This window comes from Saimiri boliviensis, chromosome 14, assembly GCF_048565385.1.
Source record: "Saimiri boliviensis isolate mSaiBol1 chromosome 14, mSaiBol1.pri, whole genome shotgun sequence".
Taxonomy (NCBI): Eukaryota; Metazoa; Chordata; class Mammalia; order Primates; family Cebidae; genus Saimiri; species Saimiri boliviensis.
The window spans coordinates 1,051,007-1,078,405 of record NC_133462.1 but is presented as its reverse complement, the minus strand read 5'-3'; the positions used below and the strand labels follow the sequence as shown (position 1 = coordinate 1,078,405).

The following is a 27,399-nucleotide window of genomic DNA, read 5'->3' as shown; positions in this document are numbered from 1 at the left end:
CTCCAGGTGAGATTATAGGACTGGGTTAAGTATTGGAGAATCTGATGAAAATGAGCCTAACCATTGGCCAAGTTGGGAAAGATTGGATAAGGAGAAAGAAATGTGCACCCTAATTTTGCCTTTGGCTCCAGTTATCTTTGGAAGGGGGAATTGTTGGGCAGAGGCAGAGGAGTTTGCCCTGGGACTCAACTGTAAGCTGGACCAGATATGAGGTGGGGAGGTGACGGAAGGCATAAGGAGGTGGGTTGTGGGCAGAGGAAGAGGAGGGAGGCTTTGGGGGGCAGGGGATTAGGGCCTGCATTAGGGCCTGGTTTGGACAGGTGAGGAGGAGAAAGATTGGAAGAGTTAATAGACAAGGAAGATTCTGAGTTACTGGCGGAGGTAAGAGTGGTGGACAGAGGCCGGGCGCGGTGGCTCAAGCCTGTAATCCCAGCACTTTGGGAGGCCGAGGCGGGTGGATCACGAGGTCAAGAGATCGAGACCGCCGGGCACGGTGGCTCAAGCCTGTAATCCCAGCACTTTGGGAGGCCGAGGCGGGTGGATCACGAGGTCGAGAGTTCGAGACCATCCTGGTCGACATGGTGAAACCCCGTCTCTACTAAAAATACAAAAAATCAGCTGGGCATGGTGGCGTGTACCTGTAATCCCAGCTGCTCAGGAGGCTGAGGCAGGAGAATTGCCTGAACCCAGGAGGCGGAGGTTGCGGTGAGCCGAGATGGTGCCATTGCACTCCAGCCTGGGTAACAAGAGCGAAACTCCGTCTCAAAAAAAAAAAAAAAAAAGAGATCGAGACCATCCCGGTCAACATGGTGAAACCCCGTCTCTACTAAAAATACAAAAAAATCAGCTGGGCATGGTGGCGCGTGCCTGTGATCCCAGCTACTCAGGAGGCTGAAGCAGGAGAATTGCCTGAACCCAGGAGGCGGAGGTTGCGGTGAGCCGAGATCGCGCCATTGGACTCCAGCCTGGGTAATGAGCGAAACTCCATCTCAGAAAAAAAGAGTGGTGGACAGAGGAGAGAAAAGGAAAATTTGGGATTGGCTGCATTGAAAGCAGAAATTAGAGAGGGATTGGTGTGTAAAAAATGCTTGGACATCAGGCACCTTACCATTTGCCTATTAATTTGTGAAAACTGTCTAGGTCTCACAGAATAGAAAAATTGTAAGTATTGTTTTCTGACCATTTGGAACCGTCGTCTAACATGTACAGGGATCAGGCTGTATTGCAGAAAAAAGATGTTTAGGTTTCAGATTGGGCTACAGTTGAAGAGGTTTTAGGTTTTTAGGATGCAGGCTAGAGTCGAAGACTGAGGAAGAGGGCAGAACACTGCTCATAGCGAAGGAGATAAGTTTTAAGGAAAGAACTAGAGAAAAGACAAGGAGATGGAGTGAGCAGCTACCAGGATTTTCAGTAGGCATTCCTGACCGAGTCCTGGACTGTAACATGGGTGAGTGATCAAAGCAGGCATCCCTGCGAGTGACCAGACACCAAGGAAGGACCGTCTGACCTAGTGGATTTCATGACTAACATTGCGGATGCAGAGTCTCCTTTGCCTCTTCTTAGAAGCAGAAGGAGTTAGGCTGGGCGTGGTGGCTCACGCCTGTAATCCAAGCACTTTGGAGGCCAAGGCGGGCGGATCACCTGAGGTCAGGAATTCAAGACCAGCCTGACCAACATGGTGAAACCCCCATCTTTAAAAAAATTAATAAATAATTTGTTTTTGTTTTTGTTTTTGTTTTTTTGAGACGGAGTTCCGCTCTTGTGACCCAGGCTGGAGTGCAATGACGCGATCTCAGCTCACCGCAACCTCCGCCTCCTGGGTTCAGGCAATTCTCCTGCCTCAGCCTCCTGAGTAGCTGGGATTACAGGCACGCGCCACCATGCCCAGCTAATTTTTTGTATTTTTAGTAGAGACGGGGTTTCACCATGTTGACCAGGATGGTCTCGATCTCTCGACCTCGTGATCTACCCGCCTCGGCCTCCCAAAGTGCTGGGATTACAGGCTTGAGCCACCGCGCCCGGCCTTTAATTTTATTTTTAAAAAATTATTTATTTAGGCCGGGCACGGTGGCTCAAGCCTGTAATCCCAGCACTTTGGGAGGCCGAGGCGGGTGGATCACGAGGTCGAGAGATCGAGACCATCCTGGTCAACATGGTGAAACCCCGTCTCTACTAAAAATACAAAAAATTAGCTGGGCATGGTGGCGCGTGCCTGTAATCCCAGCTACTCAGGAGGCTGAGGCAGGAGAATTTCCTGAACCCAGGAGGCGGAGGTTGCGGTGAGCTGAGATCGCGTCATTGCACTCCAGCCTGGGTCACAAGAGCGAAACTCCTTCTCAAAAAAAAAAAAAAAAGACGTCGAAGGAGTTAAAGGAAAAGAGCCGGGGGGCCGGGAGGGTTGGGGAGAGTCTTGTCCCTGAGACGGCTCTCCTTTACTTAGAAGGAGAAAGATTTAAAGGAAGAGAGAGGGAGAGACTGCTTCCCTGATCTGAAGGTGATGAGAAGGTTGTCGGGCTGGTCTGATGTGCTGAGGTCACAGGGGCGTTTCTTCACAGAGGAAGAGCAGGGCCAGGATTTGGTCTCCCACAGGAGTATCCCTGTCCCAGGTTTCAACACCAGATGTTAGGTGTGCTATGAATGACAAGACCACCAAAACAGGCTTTGTGTGAGCAACAAGGCTGTTTATTCACTCGGGTACAAGTGCGCTGAGTCTGAAAAGAGAGTCAGCGGAGGGCGGTGGGATAAGAGTTGGTTTCAGAGGTTGGCGTAGGCAGTGGGAAGTTACAATTCAGCCCACTTTTTGCAAGCTGCAAGCCGTGGGGAGGGGCACCGGGTTTGATGCGGGGAGAGGGTAGTGTCACAAGGTCTAGTGTCACGAGGTTGGGTTATCATTTAAGGCACGAATGGTTGAGGCAAGAACAATGGGAAAATGGAAGATCAGTTAATCGGGCACTGCAGGAACCAGCCGTGCATCTTCTTCTGTGGTTTTCCCTTTCCTTCAGACTTTCTGGCTCCTGGAGACCTTCTGGAGTTGTACGTGTGGGTCACAGGGGTCACCATGCTGTAGTCCATGGTGCAGCCAATTCAAAGAATCTTGCAGGGAGGATTCTATATGGTGTCAGTAAGCGGAGAGGGCTGTAGAGTATAAGTAGCAAGGCCTGCACTGGAGACCGAGGTGTGGAATGCAGTAGATTTGCTACCCGAAAGTCTCATCACGCTGTCACGGGCACTGCCTGTGGAGCAGTCCCATCCCCAGCCAGTGCGGGTAAGCAGAAAGGATGAACATCTCTAATGAAGGATCATGCAGCTCCCTTTCAGAGGAGTATGTGTCAAGTAGGCTGGTTTAGTGCAAAGGCTAGCGTACACCTTGCAAGTACACAGAAGTAGGGAACTAGAGAATCTGTATATAATATATGTTAAACTTACACCAGCACTTAATGATTGGTCAAAATATTAATTTGCCTAAAGTATTTTATTGCAATGGCAAATCTTCCCAAATTTTCTGAAAAGTTTTTAAAGCAAGCAAAACAAACTTAATTTTTCAAAAACATATCAGGTTATTTGCATGGATAGTAGTAGCTGTTTCAGAGGCACTTGACATGTACAGACAAGCCTGATAGAAACAACAGCCCTGGCTGGGCGCGGTGGCTCAAGCCTGTAATCCCAGCACTTTGGGAGGCCGAGGCGGGTGGATCACGAGGTCGAGAGATCGAGACCATCCTGGTCAACATGGTGAAACCCCGTCTCTACTAAAAATACAAAAAATTAGCTGGGCATGGTGGCGCTTGCCTGTAATCCCAGCTACTCAGGAGGCTGAGGCAGGAGACTTGTTTGAACCCAGGAGGTGGAGGTTGCGGTGAGCCGAGATCGCGCCATTGCACTCCAGCCTGGGTAACAAGAGCGAAACTCTGTCTCAAAAAATTAAAAAAAAAAAAAAAAAAAGAAACAACAACCCTATGAGGTGGGTGCCATTATTCTTCCCACTTGTAACATGAGGACACTGAGACACCACTCTGTTTACGTCCACACAGCTGGTAGGAGCCGGCACTGAGGTCTGAGTATCTGAAGTTAGAGAAGTAACCCGAAATCATCCCTGCCAAAGGGCTGGGTTGGCAGGGGTTAGGGAAACAGTTCAGTCCATGAGATCCCACTGTGGGAACCTGCCACTCCCAGCTTCCCTCTTCTTGTGAGGTTGCCATGGTGGCAGAAGCTTGTGATTCCTACCTAGGTGAGTCCAGATTGTCTCAGGCCCTCACTTAGCCCAACACACCCCATTATCTCAGCAACTCAGTATAGAGAATTAAGAGTGTTCTGAGACTCTTCAGTGTCCCTTCTACCTACCGTTTGGGGAGGTCCTGCAGTCACCCAAAGCTCTGTGTTGTAAATTCTGTTTTGGAATTATGTGGAAGGGTTTCCATTTCTGGCAAGCAGTGGGATGGAGTATGGAGCATTATCTCAGGCACAGGAACCAGCACGTGCAAATACTTCACTTGAGGCTAAACTAGGAGTGTTTGGGGAACCTCAGGTCTCCATTATGTCTGGTGTGATCAGACAGCAGGAACAGGATTCAGCCCAGGAACCGTAGGCAGCCTGAGGATCTGGGTTTCTCTGCTGAGAGAGGTAGGAGCCACTGCAGGTTTGGAGCTAGGAGGGAATGATCTGACTTCAGTCTTAACCAGCTTTGTCTTCACTGTCGAGTGAAGAAAAGACTGTGGGAGTGAGGATGAGGGAAGGAATACCACTGAGGAGCTTCATGTAACAGTTTAGGTTGGACCAGAGTGGTGGCTGTAGAAGTGGAGATGTGGATGGATTCTGAATCATTCTCCTTAAAGAAGGACCAACCAGGCTGGGTGTGGTGGCTCACGCCTGTAATCCTAGCACTTTGGGAGGCCGAGGTGGGTGGATCACCTGAGGTCAGGAGTTTGAGACCAGCCTGGCCAACATAATGAAACCTCATATCTATTTAAAAAAAAAAAAAAAAAAAAAAGGAGAGATCAACCAGATTTTGGAGGATGAGATAGGAAAGGGAAGGGGTGAAGGATGACCCTGCTTTTTTTTTTAATTCTGAGAAGATACAAGGATGCCATCAACTGAGGGGACAAAGTTGGTGATAGGAGTACCTTTCAGAGGTTATATCACGACTGTAGTTTGGCTATGTGGAATCTGCCATGTTCCAAAGACACTTGAGTAGAGGTGTCAAGTAGACAGCTGGGCACAGAGATCTGAAGTTCAGAGAAGGGATTCAGGTTGGAGCTATCCACAGGGTGGCAGCTGGCATGTGGATCAGGATGGAGTTTTGCTTCCAGTTTAGAGGGAGAATCTTTAGATCATGGTGGCAGTGCCGTCAGAGAGCACAATGTAAGGGCAGGCACAGCAGGGTGGGGGTAGGGGCCATCTTAGAGGCTAGAAGAGGGAGGGAAGTGTCCTTGGGAGGAAGGGGAATAATGAGGTCAGGCAGGTGGCAAAGTGTTTCTGGGAGAGAGTGGATGTGAGGTGAAGTACTGTAGTAATAGAAGTGAAGTGGCAGTGAGGCCAGAGCCAGTGTTTATTCAGCTCTTTATGTGTCTTCAGGCTTCCGTGGTGGCCCCTGTGGAATTTCAAGCTAGTGAATTAGCCCACGGACAGATTGGGTCTGTAGGCAGAATCACTGTGCTTGGGGTAGGTGCCCAGCGGGTGTGCGATTTGAATGAGTTAAATGTTGAGATGAAGCCTGTGGCTGAACTCAGTAGTACAGCAGCAAAGGAGAACAATGCTGAGTTTATCTGAGATCTGCATGTGGTTTTCCACTGCTGAATTGACCCATGAAATAGAGCCAGGAGGGGAGAGTTTAATAGCTGGATTCAGGTGAAACCATGGAAGTGGGGCCATTGACCAGGAACAGATATGGTCCGGCATGCCTCATCGAAGCATTTTCTGGATGCTGTATGTAGATTTGAATGTGGGGAAGCCAGGGTGGTACCTACGTAGTGGGTGTCCATAGATGTAAAGGAGGTATGGCCAGAAGGGTGATGTGCACCTGTAGATGGAGTGTGAATTCATGGGCCCAGAGCTTTGCTACTGAGGGTTTCTGAGACAATGCTGAGCTCAGGTTCTGTATGAGGCATCATCGGTTGATCCTAGGGGAGCTGGCTGGTAGGAGAAGCCAGGCCATGGTGTTTAATCTGTCCACTTGCCTGTTAGGGGCTGGACAAAATGAATAATGGAATACGAGGAGAGAAGAGGCATCAGTCAAACTAGGGCCGGTTATCTCATTACAGTTAGATGCGACAAGGAATCCTGGAGAGAGAGGCTGACCTTAGGCTGAGTTGTCCACCACTTCACACGGGACTATGTGATCTCTGAAGACTTATTTGTGTGCTTCTCTTAGGAGGAATGGGAGCTGCTCGATGAGGCTCAGAGACTCTTCTGTGATGAAATAATGGTTTCCGTGCTTTGCATTTATACTCTCCCTAGGTAGGGCCTCAGTGTCCCATTTTTGTGGGCTGGGCTCTGCTCTTCCTTTCTGCCCTAGGGATTGCTCTTGACTTTCCATGGCTAGAGCATGGGCACTGCTGTCTTTCCTGATTCCCTCACATAGGTCCCCTGGTGTCAAGGCTCAGCAAGATGCATTGTCTCCTCTGTTCCCTGTGTTCCTCAGCTCCTGCTGCCCTGAAGCCTTGCCAGGAATGGTTTAGGGGTCAGGGGTCCTAAGGTAAACCACTGAATCCTGCTTGGCCTCTCCCTGGCCAAGTGACTGTCCACACTCATGACACCTCCAGACTCCACCCCCTTCCTCTGATTGCATTTTCCTTGAGTCGGCCTGTGTCATCAGTTTCCGTCATCATGGTCACCACTTATGGGCCCACTAGACTGTTCCTGCTGCAGGACAGTTTTCTGGGGTTCATTTTGTAGTTTGTTTTCTTGTGATTTTGCATGGGTGGGCTACTCTGAGCTAGTGCTTTCTCACTCAGCCTGTTTCATCTTTCGCCTGTCTATGCTTTGTATCTTCCAGATCCTCTGTGGTTGCTGAACTGTAGCAAGAGAGAGAACTCCAGGTGCCTAACTGAAGAGGGCATGACTCTAGTCACAGCAGGAGGGGCTTGGGCAGGCCCTGGTAAGTGGGAGCTGAGGCTGAGGGAGGGCATGACCTCAGGGCTGGGTTCCTATAGTTCCGGAAACCTATGTTGTGCCCATCACTGGTGCCAAGGCCAGAGGTCCTAACTTATTTCTACCTTTTTTTCCCCGTTGTGTACACTCTTGTCATTTCTAATCTGACTTCTCACCCAGGGCTGTTCTCTCCCACTCTGTACCAGAGGGGCTCTAGTAGAGCAACAGGACTCTCTTCAGTGCTGTCCAGTATTGGACTACACTTAAACACTAATGTGTCGTAAGATGCGTACATATCCTGAAACAGTCCCTGAACACATCACTCACTTGTAATCACATGTTCATGGGCCTGGACACACATTTCTGCATAGCAGTCTCCTGTCACCCACAGTCAGCCAAGGTCCAGCCAAAAGTCGTTGCAGAGGATTAAGTTGGAGACCTTGCACTTCTCCCTGCACTACACCCCATCCTTGTGTCTTTGTTTCTTGGGAGGCCATCTCCATTCCGGGTGACCTTAGATTCCAGTACTATATAGCAGCCCTTTCTTCACCCCGATCCTAGCTCTGTCCCACCAGGAAACTTAGGGGCTCAGTCCTGGGTACACCAGACACTCATTTGTGATGGAGTTGCCCCACTCACCATAGTCACCATGTACATCAATAGTACTTTTCTGCCTTCAGGTTGTTGGCATGGAGTGAAGGATGAAGAGGCATCTTCTGAACAGAGCCATACTAATATGTCACATATTAATACTTCCAAGGCAGGTTCACCCACACAGGCGGCTCACTTTTGTGACATATGTTACCCTATCTTGAAAGATATTTTGCACCTGGATGAACACCAGGGTACACACCATGGACTGAAACTTCACACATGTGAGGCTTGTGGGAGACAATTTGGGTTCAGTGCAAACCTTCTCCAGAACCAGAAGCGTTACAGTATAGAGAAACCCTTAAGAAGGGATGAAGGTGAGGCCTCGTTTGTGAAGAACTGCACAGTTAGCAGAGAACCTCACCCATCAGAAAAGCCCTTTGCCTGTAAGGAGGAGCAGAAAAACTTCCAGGCTACTTTGGGTGCTTGCCAACAAAAGGCCATCTACCACAGCAAGAGGAAGACACATAGGAGCACTGAGAATAAGGATGCATTTCATGGTGAACAAATGCATTACAAGTGCAGTGAATGTGGGAAGGCTTTCCGCCACAAAGACACACTGGTCCAACACCAGAGAATCCATAGTGGAGAGAAGCCTTATGAATGCAATGAATGTGGAAAAGCCTTCTGCCAGAAAGCTACACTTGTCCGGCACCAGAGAATCCATACTGGAGAAAGACCTTATGAGTGCAGTGAATGTGGAAAAGCCTTCTGCCGCAAAGCTACACTTGTCCGGCACCAGAGAATCCATACTGGAGAAAGACCTTATGAGTGCAGTGAATGTGGAAAAGCCTTCAGTCAAAAACAGTACCTTACGCAGCACAAGAGAATCCACACTGGAGAAATGCCTTATAAGTGCAATGAATGTGGGAAATATTTTAGGTATCTCTCCAATCTAATTGTACACCAGAGAGTTCACAGTGGAGCAAGGCCTTATAAGTGCAGTTATTGTGGGAAAGTCTTTAGATACCAGTCTACACTTATTGATCATGAGAGTATGCACACTGAGTCAAAGCGTTTTGAGTGCATTGAATGTGGAAAATTCTTTAGGCGAAGGTTCGAGTTTATTGCACACCAGAGGGTTCACACTGGTGAAAGGCCTTTTGTATGCACTAAATGTGGGAAAGACTTTATGAGAAACTCCCACCTTATTGAGCACCAGAGGGTTCACACTGGTGAAAGGCCTTTTGTATGCAGTAAATGTGGGAAAGACTTTATGAGAACCTCCCACCTTGTTCGGCACCAAAGACTTCACACTGGAGAAAGGCAGTGAATGTGGGAAGGCCTACCACCTAAGCCTTCACCTCAGTCGGCACCAGAAAGTTCACACTGCAGGCAGGCTCTAGGACTGCTTTGAATACAACAGAACTCATCAGTCAGATGTTGAACTTCATGTATCTGAACATTGACTCAAGGGAGATAGCTTATGGTGCCAGGTATGTAGGAAACTTCTAGGGATATGTTGCACTTTCTGACCTGGTCAGGTTTTTTGCTGGAGTTACCTCACTGTCAGTGCCTGTGGCCAAAACCATCTTAACTCTACCAGCTCACATACCCTAGCATCAGGGAAGACAGGGTTTTATATTTTCCGGTCCCTGGAGAAAATCATGAAATGCCTGAGTTCATTGGGGGTCCTCATTCCCTTCTGTGTGACAGGTATAGATATGGACATGACCCATCTTTAGCCAAGAAGGTCCGAGCTGTATCTGTTGGTGCCTTATACAAAAGGTTTGCTTTCTTCATGGATAGTCTTGGTCTCACATACTTGTAATGATTTTTTCCAGCCTCCAAGTCACCTGGCCTGGGAAAGTACGTGCCTCATGTTGCTCTGGTTGTGATAATAAAGGCCTTACAGTTTAAGCCACCTTTAATCTTGGACATTCTTTTCACTGGATTGGATTGAGAACAGGCCCTGCCAAACTGAAGACCGCCTTTGTGGGGGCCTCCAACTTTGTGCCTCAAATGGGACAGTGGGTTGACGGAGAACAGTTCTTAGTCCAGTTTTCGACTGGACTAAGTTAACTTGCATAGCTGTCAAAGCTTGTTAAGTTACAATTCAGATCTTTGTAGGCCTGATTTGTCCGGATTTTAGAGTTATTTGAGAGCCCATCTGTCACGTTGAGGAGGGTGCTGCTGCTGTGACAGCCTGTAGTGTTTTGAAACTGCATGGATTGGGCATCTTGTTTCTAGCATATGTCCCATGTTCCCCAACACTGTTGAGGTAAACCTATTCCTCAGGACCTGCTGAGTGGCCATGTTTTCTGAAAACCGGAATCTGGTACACAGGCCACTTGGTAAGATCTAAAGCATCCAGTATGGAAACAAAATTGATAAATATTAGGTGTGAATGATTGGGCTTGGGAAGATCGAGGCAAACTAGAGGGGAAGTGTCCGTTATAAAAACACCACAGACAGCCCAGGCACTATGGCTGAATGGGATCAGTGTATCCAGAAATCTCAGGATCTCCAGTACTGTGTTACTGTTACGGACAAGGTCCCTGGAGCAGCAATGAATGTAGTTTTCCTAGATTCCTGTACCTCCCTGGGCTCTATACCTAATGTCTTTTCTACTTTAGTGTCTTTGCTGTACTTTCACTAACCCTGGGAGTAAAGAGGTGCGATGGGCCCAAGAAGTACCTTTTGTGACCAGTTAGAGTTCTGGTGACTCTGAGTAATACCTGGGGGGACAACTAAAGAAAACATTTAGAAAGCCCTATCGGAATGTGGAGGTGAACAGGGATGCTGTAGTATTCATGCTTATTCATAGTTGTAACAAATGTTCAGTAAATACCTGCTGTATTTCAGGTAGTGTCTTTACTGCAGGAGACATTTGCAAAACAAGAGACAGACCCCAGTAGCTTACATTTTACTGAAGAAAGAGGAGGAAATACGAAAAAAAAAAATTCTGAATTATATGGAGTCTTAGATTGTGGCAAGCATAATGGAGAAAAGAGAAGGTGAAGGCATTGAGACGTGCTGGAGTGGTATGTAATATTACACAGCCAAGAAAGGCCAATTTGTGGATGGATCTTTATTGGAAAAGGACATGGAGAGCTCAATGCCACTGAAATAAAAGTTCAGCGTTTCTGAGAATTTCCCTAGAAATCTGAAGCACAGTGTGCCATGCAGGGCCCCAGGAGGAACAGGTTTTAGTGTGAAGGAAGAGGCAAGAGCTAGGGGAAAGCCTAGACCAGATCCTTTATTGTGTTTTCCATGGGAAAGGCAAGGCAGATCAGAGCCGACATCTGAGTACTGGCTAGTCTGAATAATTGTGGTTGGCTTTGATTTACAGGAGTAGTCTCTACTTGCCTCCCACCTCGTCCTGGTGTTACAGTAGGTAGTTGGAGATCACGCCATTACACTCCAGCCTGGACAACAGAAGCAAATCTCTGTCTCAAAGAATAAGTGGTGACCAGGTGCAGTGGCTCACGCTTGTAATCCCAGCACTTTGGGAGGCTCAGGCGGGCAGATGACAAGGTCAAGAGATCGAGACCATCCTGGACAACATGGTGAAACCTCGTCTCTGCTGAAAACAGAAAAATTAGCTGGGTGTGGTGGCGGGCACCTGTAGTCCCAGGTACTCAGGAGTCTGAGGCAGGAGCATCTCTTGAACCTGGGAGGCGGAGGTTGCAGTGAACCAAGATCACGCTTGCACTCCAGCCTGGGCAACAGAGTGAGACTTTTGTCTCAAAAAATAAAAGTCAATAAGTGGCACCCAAATTAAATGATTTCTTTAAAATTGAACAAAGGTGAATGAAAATGAAACCCTTAAAGTTTTCTTTAAGGGATAATGACTGCCACGTATTCTAAAAGTTACTTTTATTTTTAAAAATGACAGTGTCTAAGGTATATTTCAAGAAACCAGCACTGGATACTATCTAAAGTGGTAAAAGCAGATTTCCATTAGGGCCTATTGGAATAGGGAGAAAGCGACCTCATGAAACGAGGCCCACTTCCGAATACAGCGCAGACAGGGAATTTCTAGCCAGTAAACAGACTGTGTAGTCAGCTCATGGTTAATTACTAAGAGGAAACGACAGAGCTAAAGGGAGATTCTTTTTATTTTTAAACAGTCTCTCTCTGTCACTGCTCACTGCAACCTCCCCTACCCAGGCTCAAGCAATTGTCTTGCCTCAGCCTCCCGAGTAGCTGGGATTACAGGCGCCCACCCACACACCCAGCTCATTTTTGTATTTTTGGTAGACGTGGTGTTTCACCATGTCGTGACCTCAAATGATCCATCCACCGCAGCTTCCCAAAGTGCTGGGATTACAGGAGTAAGCCACTTCGCCTGCTCAGGAAATTCTTTTTTGTTGTTTTTGTTTTTTTTGAGACAGAGAGTCTCACTTTGTTGCCCGGGCTGGAGTGCAATGGCGGTCTTGGCTCACTGCAACCTCCGCCTCCCGCATTCGGGTTCAAACAGTTCTCCAGCCTCAGCCTCCCAAGTAGCTGGGATTCCAGGCACCGGCCACTAAAGCTGGCTAAATTTTGTATTTTTAGTAGAGATGGGTTTTGACCATGCTGGCCAGGCTCATCTTGAACTCTTGACCTTATAATCCACCCGCCTCAACCTCCCAAAGTGCTGGGAGTACAGGCGTGAGCCACCTCTCCTGGCTGGGAAATTCTTATAAAAGGATCTAATAGGATTCCTGCTGAAGGTGTGCGAGCTTGGTCAGGTATCACCTGCAGGATGGTCAGGGCTCAATAATTTGATTAGATATTGAAGTCAACCGAATATCAAAGGTGCAGGATTCTTGCTAAGGCAACTTATCGGAATTCTTACTGAAATTGGGCAATGCATAGATGAATATCAAAGTTCAAAAGTCAAGGGCTGATTGGGAAGAAGATTCAGAGGAGGCTGACTGAAGTTTGGTCATGAAGAGCCTGCCAGTCCCTCCCTTGTTCAAGGAAAGAAGAATTTGAACAACTCAAGTCAATTTCTCAAGCAATCACCTTTTTCTTCACTAAGAATCAGCTGAACTATCTGCTGGACTTGGCAATAGAGAATATTTGCTGAATGGTGCAAGCAGTCAGATATTTATTGAGGAGAATTCCTATGAAAATGCAAAGATTTGCCGGGCGCGGTGGCTCAAGCCTGTAATCCCAGCACTTTGGGAGGCCGAGGCGGGTGGATCACGAGGTTGAGAGATCGAGACCAACCTGGTCAACATGGTGAAACCCCGTCTCTACTAAAAAATACAAAAAATTAGCTGGGCATGGTGGTGCGTGCCTGTAATCCCAGCTACTCAGGAGGCTGAGGCCGGAGAATTGCCTGAACCCAGGAGGCGGAGGTTGCGGTGAGCCGAGATCGCGCCATTGCACTCCAGCCTGGGTAACAAGAGCGAAACTCTGTCTCAAAAAAAAAAAAAAAAGAAAGAAAGAAAGAAAATACAAAGATTTAATACATAGAAACCCATTTTCTTGAGTCGAGGGACAGTCAGTTGAGATTTTCTAGATGTTGGGCTTAAAACATCTTTTGTAGGCCAAGTGCGATGGCTCATTCCTGTAATCCCAGCACTTTGGGAGGCCAAGGTGAGTGGATCACCTGAGGTCAGGAGTTTGAGACCAGCCTGGACAACATGGCGAAACCTATTCTCTACTAAAAATAACAAAAATTATCCAGGCATGGTGGCAGGTACTTGTAATCCCAACCACTTTGGAGGCTGAGGCAGGACAATCACTTGAACCCAAGGGACAGAGGTGTCAGTGAGCCAAGATCTTACCACTTATTCTAACCTGGGTGACAGAGTGAGACTCTAGCTCAAAAAAGCAAAAAGGAAAACAAAAAACCCAACATCTTTTGCAGGTTAAATGTTTTATGTTATGGCATCAGGTGTTCTGGTAAACTTTCATAGTCACCCTATGGCCATGACCCACGCAGTAGGTATGAAGGTTTATCATACATGGACTGTTGAAATAATTTCTTTTAAGTTTCTATCAAGTTGTTCAGCTTTCACTTCTAGGCCTTCAGAGAAAGGGCAGCTTTAATGATCAGTGATGCCAGTTCTTAAGGGTGGGACAAAACTGGAAGTGTTAGTTTGGAGAGTCATAGCCAGATACTGGAGAAATAAGAATCGAGAACCCACTGGGACCCAGTATAGTTTTCTATTTAAACATACAATTTTTTTTTTTTTTTTTTTGGAGACATAGTGTCACTCTTGTTACCCAGGCTGGAGTGCAACGGCGCGATCTCGGCTCACCGCAACCTCCGCCTCCTGGGTTCAGGCAATTCTCCTGCCTCAGCCTCCTGAGTAGCTGGGATTACAGGCACGCGCCACCACGCCCAGCTAATTTTTGTATTTTTATTAGTAGAGACAGGGTTTCACCATGTTGACCAGGATGGTCTCGATCTCTTGACCTCGTGATCCACCCGCCTCGGCCTCCCAAACTGCTGGGATTACAGGCTTGAGCCACCGCGCCCGGCTAAACATACAATTTTTATCTACAGTTACTGATTCTTGTTTGTAAAATTTGTCTGGTTTCATTATATTTCGTTGAGTTATTTACATTAGTGCGGCAAGAATGATTATTAACTACATAGGCCTTTTAAAGTTTGCTTTGCTAGAATGTTTCATAAAGAATCTCAGATTAGAAAGTGTGGGATGTCCGACTTCTGAGCGGTAACCCTTGTTGCCCTAACGACAAAAAAGAATTAAATATGGGTGATGTTGAGAAAGGCAAGAGGATTTTTATTCAGAAGTGTTCCCAATGTCACACCGTGGAAAAGGGAGACAAGCACAAGACTGGACCTAATCTCCATGGTATCTTTGGGTGGAAGACAGGTCAGGCCTCTGGATTCGCTTATACTGAAGCCAGTAAGAACAAAGGCATCATCTGGGGAGAGGATACACTGATGGAATATTTGGAGAATCCCAAGAAGTATATCCCTGGAACAAAAATGATCTTTGTCGGCATTAAGAAGAAGGGAGAAAGGGAAGAGTTAATAGCTTATCTCAAAAAAGCTACTAATGAGTAATAATTGGCCACTGCCTTATTTATTACCAAAAAAAAAAAAAAAAAAAAAGAATCTCAGATTAGACTTTTTAAGACTCTCAAGGCTTGGAAGCTGAGCCAAGAGCTTACCACCAGATGTCGCCTTCAGTGTCTGTAGATTTGGGTGGATTCGTCTATTCTCAAGATCCTCTAAATACTCTGTGTTTCCTGGTGTATTCGTTCATTCACACGTTGGTATAAGGAAATACCTAAGACTGAGTTGCAAAGACTGGAGAGGCCTCAGGAAGCCTATAATCACAGCAAAAGGCACCTCTTCACAGGGCAGCAGGAGAGAGGGATTCTCTCAAGATACCAGATCTTGTGAGAAGTCACTGACTAACAGGAGAACAGTATGGGGGAAACTGCTCCTGTGACTCAGTGACCTCCACCTAGTCCCGCCCTTGACACATGGGAATTACTACAATTCAAGGTGAGATTTGGGTGGGAACACAGAACTAAAGCACATCATCAGGCCTGCCAGAAAAATCTGGTTTCTTACCTGTAAGACTGGTAACCCTGTAAGCCAGGAACCAGGCCAGTTTTCGAAGAGACATTTCTAAGCATTGGCTCCATAAACTCACCTTAATTCATTAAAACTGGTCATCATTTTGAAAAATGACATTCTAGTCAAAGCCTTGGTAAGATAACCAATATTTCCCATTATGTCCTGTCAAAAGGAGCACAGATTCTATTTAAACTTACACAAATGTTCATACTGCTGTGAAAATAAGAATATTTAGGCCAGGCACTGTGGCTCACACCTGTAATCCCAGCACTTTGGGAGGCTGATGCAGGCAGATCATCTGAGGTCAGGAGTTCGAGACCAGCCTGGCCAACATAGTGAATCCTGTCTCTACTAAAAATGCAAAAATTAGCTGGATGTGGTGGCATGTGCCTGTAATCCTAGCTACCTGGAGGCGGAGGCAGGAAAATTGTTCGAACCCGGGAAGCAGAGGTTGCAGTGAGCCAAGATGGTGCCACTGCACTCCAGCCTGGGTGACAGAGCAAGACCCTGTCTTAAAAATATGTATATTCAACAGGAGTTCCAAATTTTGGAGGAATCAGGCAAGCAGGACAAATAAATGTTTCGTTTCTGTTTAGAAAAGTATAATCTACCAAATGTCATGGGTATAGATAAGAGAATGGAAAGAGTTACTTATATCTGAAAAATAGAACACTAAAGAACCACTAATGTGGCCGGGTGCGGTGGCTCACGCCTCTAATCCCAGCACTTTCGGAGGCCGAGGCGGGTGGATCACAAGGTCAAGAGATCGAGACCATCCGGGTCAACATGGTGAAACCCCGTCTCTACTAAAAATACAAAAAAGTAGCTGGGCATGGTGGCACGTGCCTGTAATCCCAGCTACTCAGGAGGCTGAGGCAGGAGAATTGCCTGAACCCAGGAGGCGGAGGTTGCGGTGAGCCGAGATCGCGCCATTGCACTCCAGCCTGCGTAACAAGAGCGAAACTCCGTCTCAAAAAAAAAAAAAAAAAAAAAAAAAGAGCCACTAATGTTCCAAACAAAACCATGATTATATTTGGTCAAGTCATTACATCTATGTCATTCATTTTTGTTCAGACTAATCTTGTGTTAGTCATTTCATGAACTCATTAGGTGCTCAAATTTGGCACTAGAATTCTGGAAATCCTTACTCAAGTCAGTGGTATTGTCTCAAACGTTTCTTAAGCAAAGCCATTGTGAAGCATTCTGGCCTGTAGCCGATTGCAAGAACGTATAGGAAAGCATCAGGGTCAAACAATAACTGAATGATAAAAGGCTTTAAATGGTTGAAGTTAAACATCTGATGAGGGCTCATTTCACAAGAAAATTTGGTTATTTCTTTGACGTACAATATTTTAAAAATAGATTTATGCCACAACATTATACCAACATTGATCATGGACAACAAGGACATTGAAAACTTTGTAAGAATTTCACGGCCGGTGCGGTGGCTCAAGCCTGTAATCCCAGCACTTTGGGAGGCCGAGGCAGGTGGATCACGAGGTCAAGAGATCGAGACCATCCTGGTCAAGGTGGTGAAACCCCGTCTCTACTAAAAATACAGAAAAGTAGCTGGGCGTGGTGGTGCGTGCCTTTAATCCCAGTTACTCAGGAGGCTGAGGCAGGAGAATTGCCTGAACCCAGGAGGCGGAGGTTGCGGTGAGCCGAGATCGCGCCATTGCACTCCAGCCTGGCTAACAAGAGCGAAACTCTGTCTCAAAAAAAAAAAAAAGAATTTCATGTAATTTCTGAAATATTTATAATAACAACATTTACTTATACAAATATAACCTAGGAGAGGTTAAGCATCATTTATTTCACAATAGTTCCCATACGAACATGGGGAAGAAATAATCAAACCTTTTTGTTTAACATTTTTCTTTTTACAGGGTGAATGAGTAAATAACTTGAGATTTTCCAGGGGTGCTTTGGGAAATCTCAGGGTCAGTTTGAGAATGGGATTTTTATTTAGATGTTGATTTGGGGATGGCAAAATTATCAAAAATGTAAAAACAAAGCAATTTAATTTAATTTTTTTTCTTTTTTTTTTTTGAGACGGAATTTCGCTTGTTACCGAGGCTGTATTGCAATGGTGCGATCTCGGCTCACCGCAACCTCCACCTCCCGGGTTCAGGCAATTCTCCTGCCTCAGCCTCCTGAGTAGCTGGGATTACAGGCACGCGCCGCCATGCCCAGCTAATTTTTTTGGATTTTTTAGTAGAGACAGGGTTTCACCATGTTGACCAGGATGGTCTCTATCTCTTGACCTTGTGATCCGTCCGCCTCGGCCTCCCAAAGTGCTGGGATTACAGGCTTGAGCCACCGGGCCCGGCCAATTTAATCTTATTTTAAAGTAAGGCGTCACATTTTCTTAAATGACCAACGACATAGTTAACGTTAACATAAAACAGGAAATTATTCCGGTAAGGTGCAAAGGTGCAGAATCTTTGTTTTCTAGATATATTACTTAAAAGGTAAAAAAGAAAACATTTTACTATCTATTAAGAACAGAACAATTATCCAAAAAAAGCTTTGTCATTTTTAAAAATTATAAAAATATTTTTTATACATTGTATTTTTACGTATTTATGGGGTACATGTGAAATTTTGTTACATGCACAGAATGTGTAATGATAAGTCAAGGTATTTATAGAGTATCCATCTCCCAAATATTTATTATTTTGATGGGTTGGGTATATTTCAGGTTTCCTAGTATTTTTAAAAAGTACACTACATTGTTGTTAACTATAGTTACTGTACTCTGCTATCAAATATTAAATTTTTTTTTTAATCTAACTATGTTTTTATACCCATTAACTGTCCTTTCACCATCTCCCACCTTCCCCAATATGGCCTTCCCAGTCTATGGTATCTGTCATTCCACTCTCTATCTCCATGTGATCTATGTTACTAGTTCCGACATATAAATGAGAATATATGATATTTGTCTTTCTTTGCCGGGCTTAATTACCTCCAGTTCCATTCATGTTGCTGCAAGTGACATAATTTCATTCATTTTGTGGCCGAGTAGTATCCCATTGTGTAAATATAGTTCATTTTCTTTATCCATTCATCTGATGATAGACACTTGGGTTGATTCCATATCTTGGCTATTGTGAATAGCATTGCAATAAACATGAGAATCATGTATCATTTTGATACAGTGATTTATTTTGCTTTGGGTAAATATGCAGTAGTGGGATTGCCAGATCATATGAGAATTATATTTTTAGTTTATTGGGAAGTCTTTATACTGTTTTCCAAAGTGATTGTACTGATTAACAGTGTACAGGAGTTCACTTTTTTCACATCTTCACCAACATCTGTTAATTTTTGTCATTTTAAATAAAAACCATTCTAACTAGGGTAAGATAATATCTTCTGGATTTGATTTATATTTCTCTGATAATTAGTGATGTTGGCATTCTTCATATATTTGTTGGCTATTTGTTTGTCTTGAATTGAGAAATACCTGTTCATGTCCTTTGCCCATTTTTAAATGAGATAGTTTGTGTGTTTATTTTTGCTGTTGAAATGTTTGAGTTCTTTTTTTTTTTTTTTTTGAGACGGAGTTTCGCTCTTGTTACCCAGGCTGGAGTGCAATGGCGCCATCTGGGCTCACCGCAACCTCTGCCTCCTGGGTTCAAGCAATTCTCCTGCCTCAGCCTCCTGAGTAGCTGGGATTACAGGCACGTGCCACCATACGCAGCTAATCTTTTGTATTTTTTTAGGAGAGACGGGGTTTCACCATGTTCACCAGGATGGTCTCGATCTCTTGACCTTGTGATCCACCCGCCTCGGCCTCCCAAAGTGCTGGGATTACAGGCTTGAGCGACTGCGCCCGGCCGGGAGGGCCCTTTTTTAATGCGAAGCTGGCATGATTCTATTTCTTGGTTAATGTGGGGGACAAGGCTTTCAAGGTGGAGTGTAAAAGAGCACAAAGAGGGTGGGAGGTTTCCTAGGGGAATTGCAGTAGGTTGATTGTCAGGAAATACATGAGGGAGGTGATAGGGATAGTTGTGTGGTTAGTGGTCCAAAAACGGGGGTTGTGGAGTTGGTACATAGTGAGAGGTTACGTAGGGAGGTGCAAAGAGGAGCAGTGGCCTGTTGGTATGAGACACCTCGAGTGTTTCTGTTCTTGGTGGGGGTTGTTGAAGGAATTTTGGAGATACAGAGAGATGGGAGAGTTTGCCCAGTCTGCTGGTAGGGCGGGGACGGCTGTGTGGGAGGAAGAGGAGAGGGTTATATGTAGCCAACAATCACTGGCTAAGGAAAGATTTGAAATAGGAGAGAATGGGTTAGATTGACAGTATGTTGGAGGTGATTAGGGAGGGGCAGAGGATAGCAGGAGAAAGGGAGTGAGGTTAAGAGTGAGTATATAGGCGGGGCGTGGTGGCTCAAGCCTGTAATCCCAGCACTTTGGGAGGCCCAGGCGGGTGGATCACGAGGTCAAGAGATCGAGACCATCCTGGTCAACATGGTGAAACCCCGTTTCTACTAAAAATACAAAAAATTAGCTGGGCATGGTGGCGCGTGCCTGTAATCCCAGCTACTCAGGAGGATGAGGCAGGAGAACTGCTTGATCCCAGGAGGCGGAGGTTGCGGTGAGCCAAGATTGCGCCATTGCACTCCAGCCTGGGTAACAAGAGTGAAACTCCGTCTCAAAAAAAAAAAAAAAAAAAAGAGTGAGTATATAAAAAGAAAAACGAACAGTAAAAAAAAGTGAGTATAAAAGAAAAGAAAATAACAATTGGGGTGGAACAATTGGAGACTTCCCTGCCACTGAAGGTTATCTATTCACTCTAAGAGAGAGTTAAGGTTGACAGCTTGAGGGTAAAACCATGAAATACTAGCTGTAGTTGCCTGGAGGAAAAATGTAAACTGGCAACTTAAACAAAAACAGGGCATGTAAAAGTAAATGAGTACAGTGAATTTGAGCACAATTAGACAGAAAATTATAGCAACAGAGACTTTCTGAGGTGTGGTTTAAGTAACGGGGGCGACTGTCTAAAGGCCTTTTGCAAATAGTAGTGTTAAGAAAAAGATGATTCCACTTCGCAGATGCCGATGAGTTTAAGAGAAGTGGGAGCTGTGTTATTACAATGGGTCCAGGGGTGAATAGTCATGCAAGGGGTATGTCTGCCAACACAAAACCCTGACTGTTAAGCAAAGAGGTGGTGCTGATTTTTGGGGGTCCTGTAAAGCAGACAGGTAGGCTAAATGAAGTGGTTTGGGTAACTAGAAAGTTTTGATAGTCTCTTGGGGCTTGGAGTTGTAAGGTAAAGTTGCATTCATGGGGGAGTAGGTGGCCAAGAGAGGGGCTGGAGGACCGATCGCGTTGGAAGCGTAAAGGGGACTGACATCTTTTTCCTAACACTGCTGTTTGCAGAAGGCCTTTACACAGTAAAGGTTCTGTAAACCACAGGGTTACAGACGCTGTACTGCGTGTCCTGTTAGGGTATGTTCCGTTATGTCAGTGATGGAGAACTCAGCTAACGACTGCATGTTTAAGAGTTGAAAGGGGCTTTTTCCTTCATAGCGAGGGTGATAAGTTAGGCAAGTAAGAACCCATGTTTTTGCAGGGATGGGAGTGGCAGGATAAGTTGTAGCTGATAGAGAGATGCAAAGCCAGCAAGCATTTGTTAGGGTTGGGCTGGACTGGTTTAGCAAAGGATGGGTAAGTTAAGGGTTTTGTTGAGGTAATGGAAATAATAGGTGCAATTATATGGAGCAGCCAAGGGAGCAGGAGGAATAGGCAGACATGGAATGGAGAGGAAAGTAAACAGTTTTACTTCATTGGGGGAGAAGTCACATGGGGTACCTTGGAAAAGAGGGTTATTCACTTTAGGAGAGACTTAACGGTGGCAGCCAGGGGTTGAACCAGGAAATGTTTTGGCACACAGAATGGAGGAAGAGGGTGAAGCGGCAAGACAGACAGGAGCGGGGCGTTTAAGTTTCTTCAGAAATTCAGGTGAGTTTCAGAGAAGTTGGGGAGGGTATAAGGGTTTGGTACTGCAGAATGGATGGGGAGCACTAGCTGCTTAATAAGGTGAAGGTTTTGGACTAGCCTGTAGGATTTATCTGGTTTTTGGGCGGGTAGCATGGGGGTCTTATAGGGAGTTAGTGAGAACTCAAAGGCCATGTTGTAGTAAGTGAGTTATAACAGGTTTTAGGCCTTTTAAGGCTTGTGCTGAGATGGGGTACTGGTGCTGGGCAGGATAAGGGTGGTCAGGTTTTAAGGGGATGGCGATCGATGAGTGAGCAAGGGATGGAAAGGTAGTGTTCCACGCTGTAAGGTGAAGGGAAGGTAGTGTTCCACCCCGTAGGGTGAAGGGAGGGGGACATAAGGGAGCTATTGAGGGAGGTGGGGTTTGGGGAGGAGGGCGGTAGTGAGGTGTGGCTGTAGTCCACAAATAGCTCAGGCAGACAATTGTTTTAGGATATCTTGGCCTAACAGGGGAACTGGACAAGTGGGGATAATCAGGAAAGAATGTGGAAATGATTGCTGGCGTAATTGACACTAGACTTTGGGAGTTTTGGAAGCCTTGCCGTCAACTCCCACAACAGTTATGGAGGCCAAGGAGACGACCTTGAAAAGAAGGCAGCATGGAGTGGGTGGCCCCTGTATTGATTAAGAAGGGGATGGACTCTACCTCCACTGTAAGAGTTAACCCAAGCTCGGCGTCCATGATTGTCCAGGGGGCCTCGAAGATGTTCAGGCAGCGTCAGTCTTTAGCTGCCAAGCCGAGGAGCAGTGATGTGAGTCAGTCCAACTTCCAGTGGGGACCCCACAGACAGGGCAGGGCTTAGGAGGAATCCCTGACTTTGGGCATTCCTTGGCCCAGTGGCCAGGTTTCCGACACTTGAAGCATGGTCCGGGAGGGGCAGTGGATGCTGCATTCCCGGTGCTTTGAAGTCTTTGTGAGCTGGTGGTGTGGCTGAGGTTTGTTCTTGTGACAGAGGCAAGCATCTGTGGGCAGCTGCTTCTTCCCTATTATTGAACACCTTGAAGACCGGGTTGATTAATTCCTGTTGTGGCGTTTGAGGGCCAGATTTAAATTTCTGTAGCTTTTTTGTAATGTCAGGGGCTGACTGAGTCATAAACGTCTTTTAGGAGTGGCGTAGAAGTAAGGATGATATTTAAGCCACTCCAGGTGAGATTATAGGACTGGGTTAAGTATTGGAGAATCTGATGAAAATGAGCCTAACCATTGGCCAAGTTGGGAAAGATTGGATAAAGAGAAAGAAATGTGCACCCTAATTTTGCCTTTGGCTCCAGTTATCTTTGGAAGGGGGAATTGTTGGGCAGAGGCAGAGGAGTTTGCCCTGGGACTCAACTGTAAGCTGCACCAGATATGAGGTGGGGAGGTGACGGAAGGCATAAGGAGGTGGGTTGTGGGCAGAGGAAGAGGAGGGAGGCTTTGGGGGGCAGGGATTAGGGCCTGCATTAGGGCCTGGTTTGGACAGGTGAGGAGGAGAAAGATTGGAAGAGTTAATAGACAAGGAAGATTCTGAGTTACTGGCGGAGGTAAGAGTGGTGGACAGAGGCCGGGCGCGGTGGCTCAAGCCTGTAATCCCAGCACTTTGGGAGGCCGAGGCGGGTGGATCACGAGGTCAAGAGATCGAGACCATCCCGGTCAACATGGTGAAACCCCGTCTCTACTAAAAATACAAAAAAATCAGCTGGGCATGGTGGCGCGTGCCTGTGATCCCAGCTACTCAGGAGGCTGAAGCAGGAGAATTGCCTGAACCCGGGAGGCGGAGGTTGCGGTGAGCCGAGATCGCGCCATTGGACTCCAGCCTGGGTAATGAGCGAAACTCCGTCTCAGAAAAAAAGAGTGGTGGACAGAGGAGAGAAAAGGAAAATTTGGGATTGGCTGCATTGAAAGCAGAAATTAGAGAGGGATTGGTGTGTAAAAAATGCTTGGACATCAGGCACCTTACCATTTGCCTATTAATTTGTGAAAACTGTCTAGGTCTCACAGAATAGAAAAATTGGAAGTATTGTTTTCTGACCATTTGGAACCGTCGTCTAACATGTACTGGGATCAGGCTGTATTGCAGAAAAAAAGACGTTTAGGTTTCAGATTGGGCTACAGTTGAAGAGGTTTTAGGTTTTTAGGATGCAGGCTAGAGTCGAAGACTGAGGAAGAGGGCAAAACACTGCTCATAGCGAAGGAGATAAGTTTTAAGGAAAGAACTAGAGAAAAGACAAGGAGATGGAGTGAGCAGCTACCAGGATTTTCAGTAGGCATTCCTGACCGAGTCCTGGACTGTAACATGGGTGAGTGATCAAAGCAGGCATCCCTGCGAGTGACCAGACACCAAGGAAGGACCGTCTGACCTAGTGGAGTTCATGACTAAGATTGCGGATGCAGAGTCTCCTTTGCCTCTACTTAGAAGCAGAAGGAGTTAGGCTGGGCGTGGTGGCTCACGCCTGTAATCCAAGCACTTTGGAGGCCAAGGCGGGTGGATCACCTGAGGTCAGGAATTCAAGACCAGCCTGACCAACATGGTGAAATCCCCATCTTTAAAAAAATAAATAAATAATTTTTTTTGGTTTTTGTTTTTGTTTTTTTGAGACGGAGTTTCGCTCTTGTGACCCAGGCTGGAGTGCAATGACGCGATCTCAGCTCACCGCAACCTCCGCCTCCTGGGTTCAGGCAATTCTCCTGCCTCAGCCTCCTGAGTAGCTGGGATTATAGGCACGCGCCACCATGCCCAGCTAATTTTTTGTATTTTTAGTAGAGACGGGGTTTCACCATGTTGACCAGGATGGTCTCGATCTCTCGACCTCGTGATCTACCCGCCTCGGCCTCCCAAAGTGCTGGGATTACAGGCTTGAGCCACCGCGCCCGGCCTTTAATTTTATTTTTAAAAAATTATTTATTTAGGCCGGGCACGATGGCTCAAGCCTGTAATCCCAGCACTTTGGGAGGCCGAGGCGGGTGGATCACGAGGTCGAGAGATCGAAACCATCCTGGTCAACATGGTGAAACCCCGTCTCTACTAAAAATACAAAAAATTAGCTGGGCATGGTGGCGCGTGCCTGTAATCCCAGCTACTCAGGAGGCTGAGGCAGGAGAATTGCCTGAACCCAGGAGGCGGAGGTTGCGGTGAGCCGAGATCGCGCCATTGCAGTCTAGCCTGGGTAACAAGAGCGGAACTCCGTCTCAAAAAAAAAAAAAAAAAGACGTCGAAAGAGTTAAAGGAAAAGAGCCGGGGGGCCGGGAGGGTTGGGGAGAGTCTTGTCCCTGAGACGGCTCTCCTTTACTGAGAAGGAGAAAGATTTAAAGGAAGAGAGAGGGAGAGACTGCTTCCCTGATCTGAAGGTGGTGAGAAGGTTGTCGGGCTGGTCTGAGGTGCTGAGGTCACAGGGGGGTTTCTTCACAGAGGAAGAGCAGGGCCAGGATTTGGTCTCCCACAGGAGTATCCCTGTCCCAGGTTTCAACACCAGATGTTAGGTGTGCTATGAATAACAAGACCACCAAAACAGGCTTTGTGTGAGCAACAAGGCTGTTTATTCACTCAGGTACAAGTGCGCTGAGTCTGAAAAGAGAGTCAGTGGAGGGCGGTGGGATAAGAGTTGGTTTCAGAGGTTGGGGTAGGCAGTGGGAAGTTACAATTCAGCCCACTTTTTGCAAGCTGCAAGCCGTGGGGAGGGGCACCGGGTTTGATGCGGGGAGAGGGTAGTGTCACAAGGTCTAGTGTCACGAGGTTGGGTTATCATTTAAGGCACGAATGGTTGAGGCAAGAACAATGGGAAAATGGAAGATCAGTTAATCGGGCACTGCAGGAACCAGCCGTGCATCTTCTTCTGTGGTTTTCCCTTTCCTTCAGACTTTCTGGCTCCTGGAGACCTTCTGGAGTTGTACGTGTGGGTCACAGGGGTCACCATGCTGTAGTCCATGGTGCAGCCAATTCAAAGAATCTTGCAGGGAGGATTCTATATGGTGTCAGTAAGTGGACAGGGCTGTAGAGTATAAGTAGCATGCCCTGCACTGGAGACCGAGGTGTGGAATGCAGTAGATTTGCTACCCGAAAGTCTCATCACGCTGTCACGGGCACTGCCTGTGGAGCAGTCCCATCCCCAGCCAGTGCGGGTAAGCAGAAAGGATGAACATCTCTAATGAAGGATCATGCAGCTCCCTTTCAGAGGAGTATGTGTCAAGTAGGCTGGTTTAGTGCAAAGGCTAGCATACACCTTGCAAGTACACAGAAGTAGGGAACTAGAAAATCTGTATATAATATAAGTTAAACTTACACCAGCACTTAATGATTGGTCAAAATATTAATTTGCCTAAAGTATTTTATTGCAATGGCAAATCTTCCCAAATTTTCTGAAAAGTTTTTAAAGCAAGCAAAACAAACTTAATTTTTCAAAACCATATCAGTTTATTTGCATGGATAGTAGTAGCTGTTTCAGAGGCACTTGACATGTACAGACAAGCCTGATAGAAACAACAGCCCTGGACGGGCGCGGTGGCTCAAGCCTGTAATCCCAGCACTTTGGGAGGCCGAGGCGGGTGGATCACGAGGTCGAGAGATCGAGAACATCCTGGTCAACATGGTGAAACCCCGTCTCTACTAAAAATACAAAAAATTAGCTGGGCATGGTGGCGCTTGCCTGTAATCCCAGCTACTCAGGAGGCTGAGGCAGGAGACTTGTTTGAACCCAGGAGGTGGAGGTTGCGGTGAGCCGATACAGCGCCATTGCAGTCCAGACTGGGTAACAAGAGTGAAACTCCGTCTCAAAAAAAAAAACAATGTTGAGATGAAACCTGTGGCTGAACTCAGTAGTACAACAGCAAAGGAGAACAATGCTGAGTTTATCTGAGATCTGCATGTGGTTTTCCACTGCTGAATTGACCCATGAAATAGAGCCAGGGGAGGGTTTAATAGCTGGATTCAGGTGAAACTATGGCAGTGGGGCCATTGACCAGGAACAGATATGGTCCTGCATGCCGTATCGAAGCATTCCCTGGATGCTGTATGTAGATTTGAATGTGGGGAAGCCAGGGTGGTACCTACGTAGTGGGTGTCCATAGATGTAAAGGAGGTATGGCCAGAAGGGTGATGTGCACATGTAGATGGAGTGTGAATTCATGGGCCCAGAGCTTTGCTACTGAGGGTTTCTGAGACAATGCTGAGCTCAGGTTCTGTATGAGGCATCATCGGTTGATCCTAGGGGAGCTGGCTGATAGGAGAAGCCAGGCCATGGTGTTTAATCTGTCCACTTGCCTGTTAGGGGCTGGACAAAATGAATAATGGAATACGAGCAGAGAAGAGGCATCAGTCAAACTAGGGCCAGTTATCTCATTACAGTTAGATGTGACAAGGAATCCTGGAGAGAGAGGCTGACCTTAGGCTGAGTTGTCCACCACTTCACACGGGACTATGTGATCTCTGAGGACTTATTTGTGTGCTTCTCTTAGGAGGAATGGGAGCTGCTCGATGAGGCTCAGAGACTCTTCTATGATGAAATAATGGTTTCCGTGCTTTGCATTTATACTCTCCCTAGGTAGGGCCTCAGTGTCCCATTTTTGTGGGCTGGGCTCTGCTCTTCCTTTCGGCCCTAGGGATTGCTCTTGACTTTCCATGGCTAGAGCATGGGCACTGCTGTCTTTCCTGATTCCCTCACATAGGTCCCCTGGTGTCAAGGCTCAGCAAGATGCATTGTCTCCTCTGTTCCCTGTGTTCCTCAGCTCCTGCTGCCCTGAAGCCTTGCCAGGAATGGTTTAGGGGTCAGGGGTCCTAAGGTAAACCACTGAATCCTGCTTGGCCTCTCCCTGGCCAAGTGACTGTCCACACTCATGACACCTCCAGACTCCACCCCCTTCCTCTGATTGCATTTTCCTTGAGTCGGCCTGTGTCATCAGTTTCCGTCATCATGGTCACCACTTATGGGCCCACTAGACTGTTCCTGCTGCAGGACAGTTTTCTGGGGTTCATTTTGTAGTTTGTTTTCTTGTGATTTTGCATGGGTGGGCTACTCTGAGCTAGTGCTTTCTCACTCAGCCTGTTTCATCTTTCGCCTGTCTATGCTTTGTATCTTCCAGATCCTCTGTGGTTGCTGAACTGTAGCAAGAGAGAGAACTCCAGGTGCCTAACTGAAGAGGGCATGACTCTAGTCACAGCAGGAGGGGCTTGGGCAGGCCCTGGTAAGT

General features: G+C 46.6%; 2 protein-coding genes across 2 annotated transcripts; both read left to right on the top strand.

Moving 5' to 3' along the window:
• The first annotated feature begins 7,099 nt into the window (after positions 1-7,099).
• On the top strand, positions 7,100-12,347 carry LOC141581214 (uncharacterized). The gene is given in 2 exon segments (XM_074385835.1): positions 7,100-9,003; positions 9,005-12,347. Coding segments are annotated over 2 exon segments (1,347 nt in total). The 5' UTR covers positions 7,100-7,735; the 3' UTR covers positions 9,084-12,347.
• A 1,715-nt stretch (positions 12,348-14,062) lies between these two features.
• Positions 14,063-19,938, top strand: LOC120362744 (cytochrome c-like). Its single transcript, XM_074385841.1, has one exon. It carries the CDS (start codon positions 14,396-14,398, stop codon positions 14,711-14,713), a length of 318 nt encoding a protein of 105 aa, XP_074241942.1. The 5' UTR covers positions 14,063-14,395; the 3' UTR covers positions 14,714-19,938.
• Positions 19,939-27,399: the final 7,461 nt, after the last annotated feature.

What these genes read in the sequence shown, in the direction of transcription:
- LOC120362744 (XM_074385841.1), top strand. Translation starts at nt 14,396, where the DNA reads ATGGGTGATGTTGAGAAAGGCAAGAGGATTTTTATTCAGAAGTGTTCC.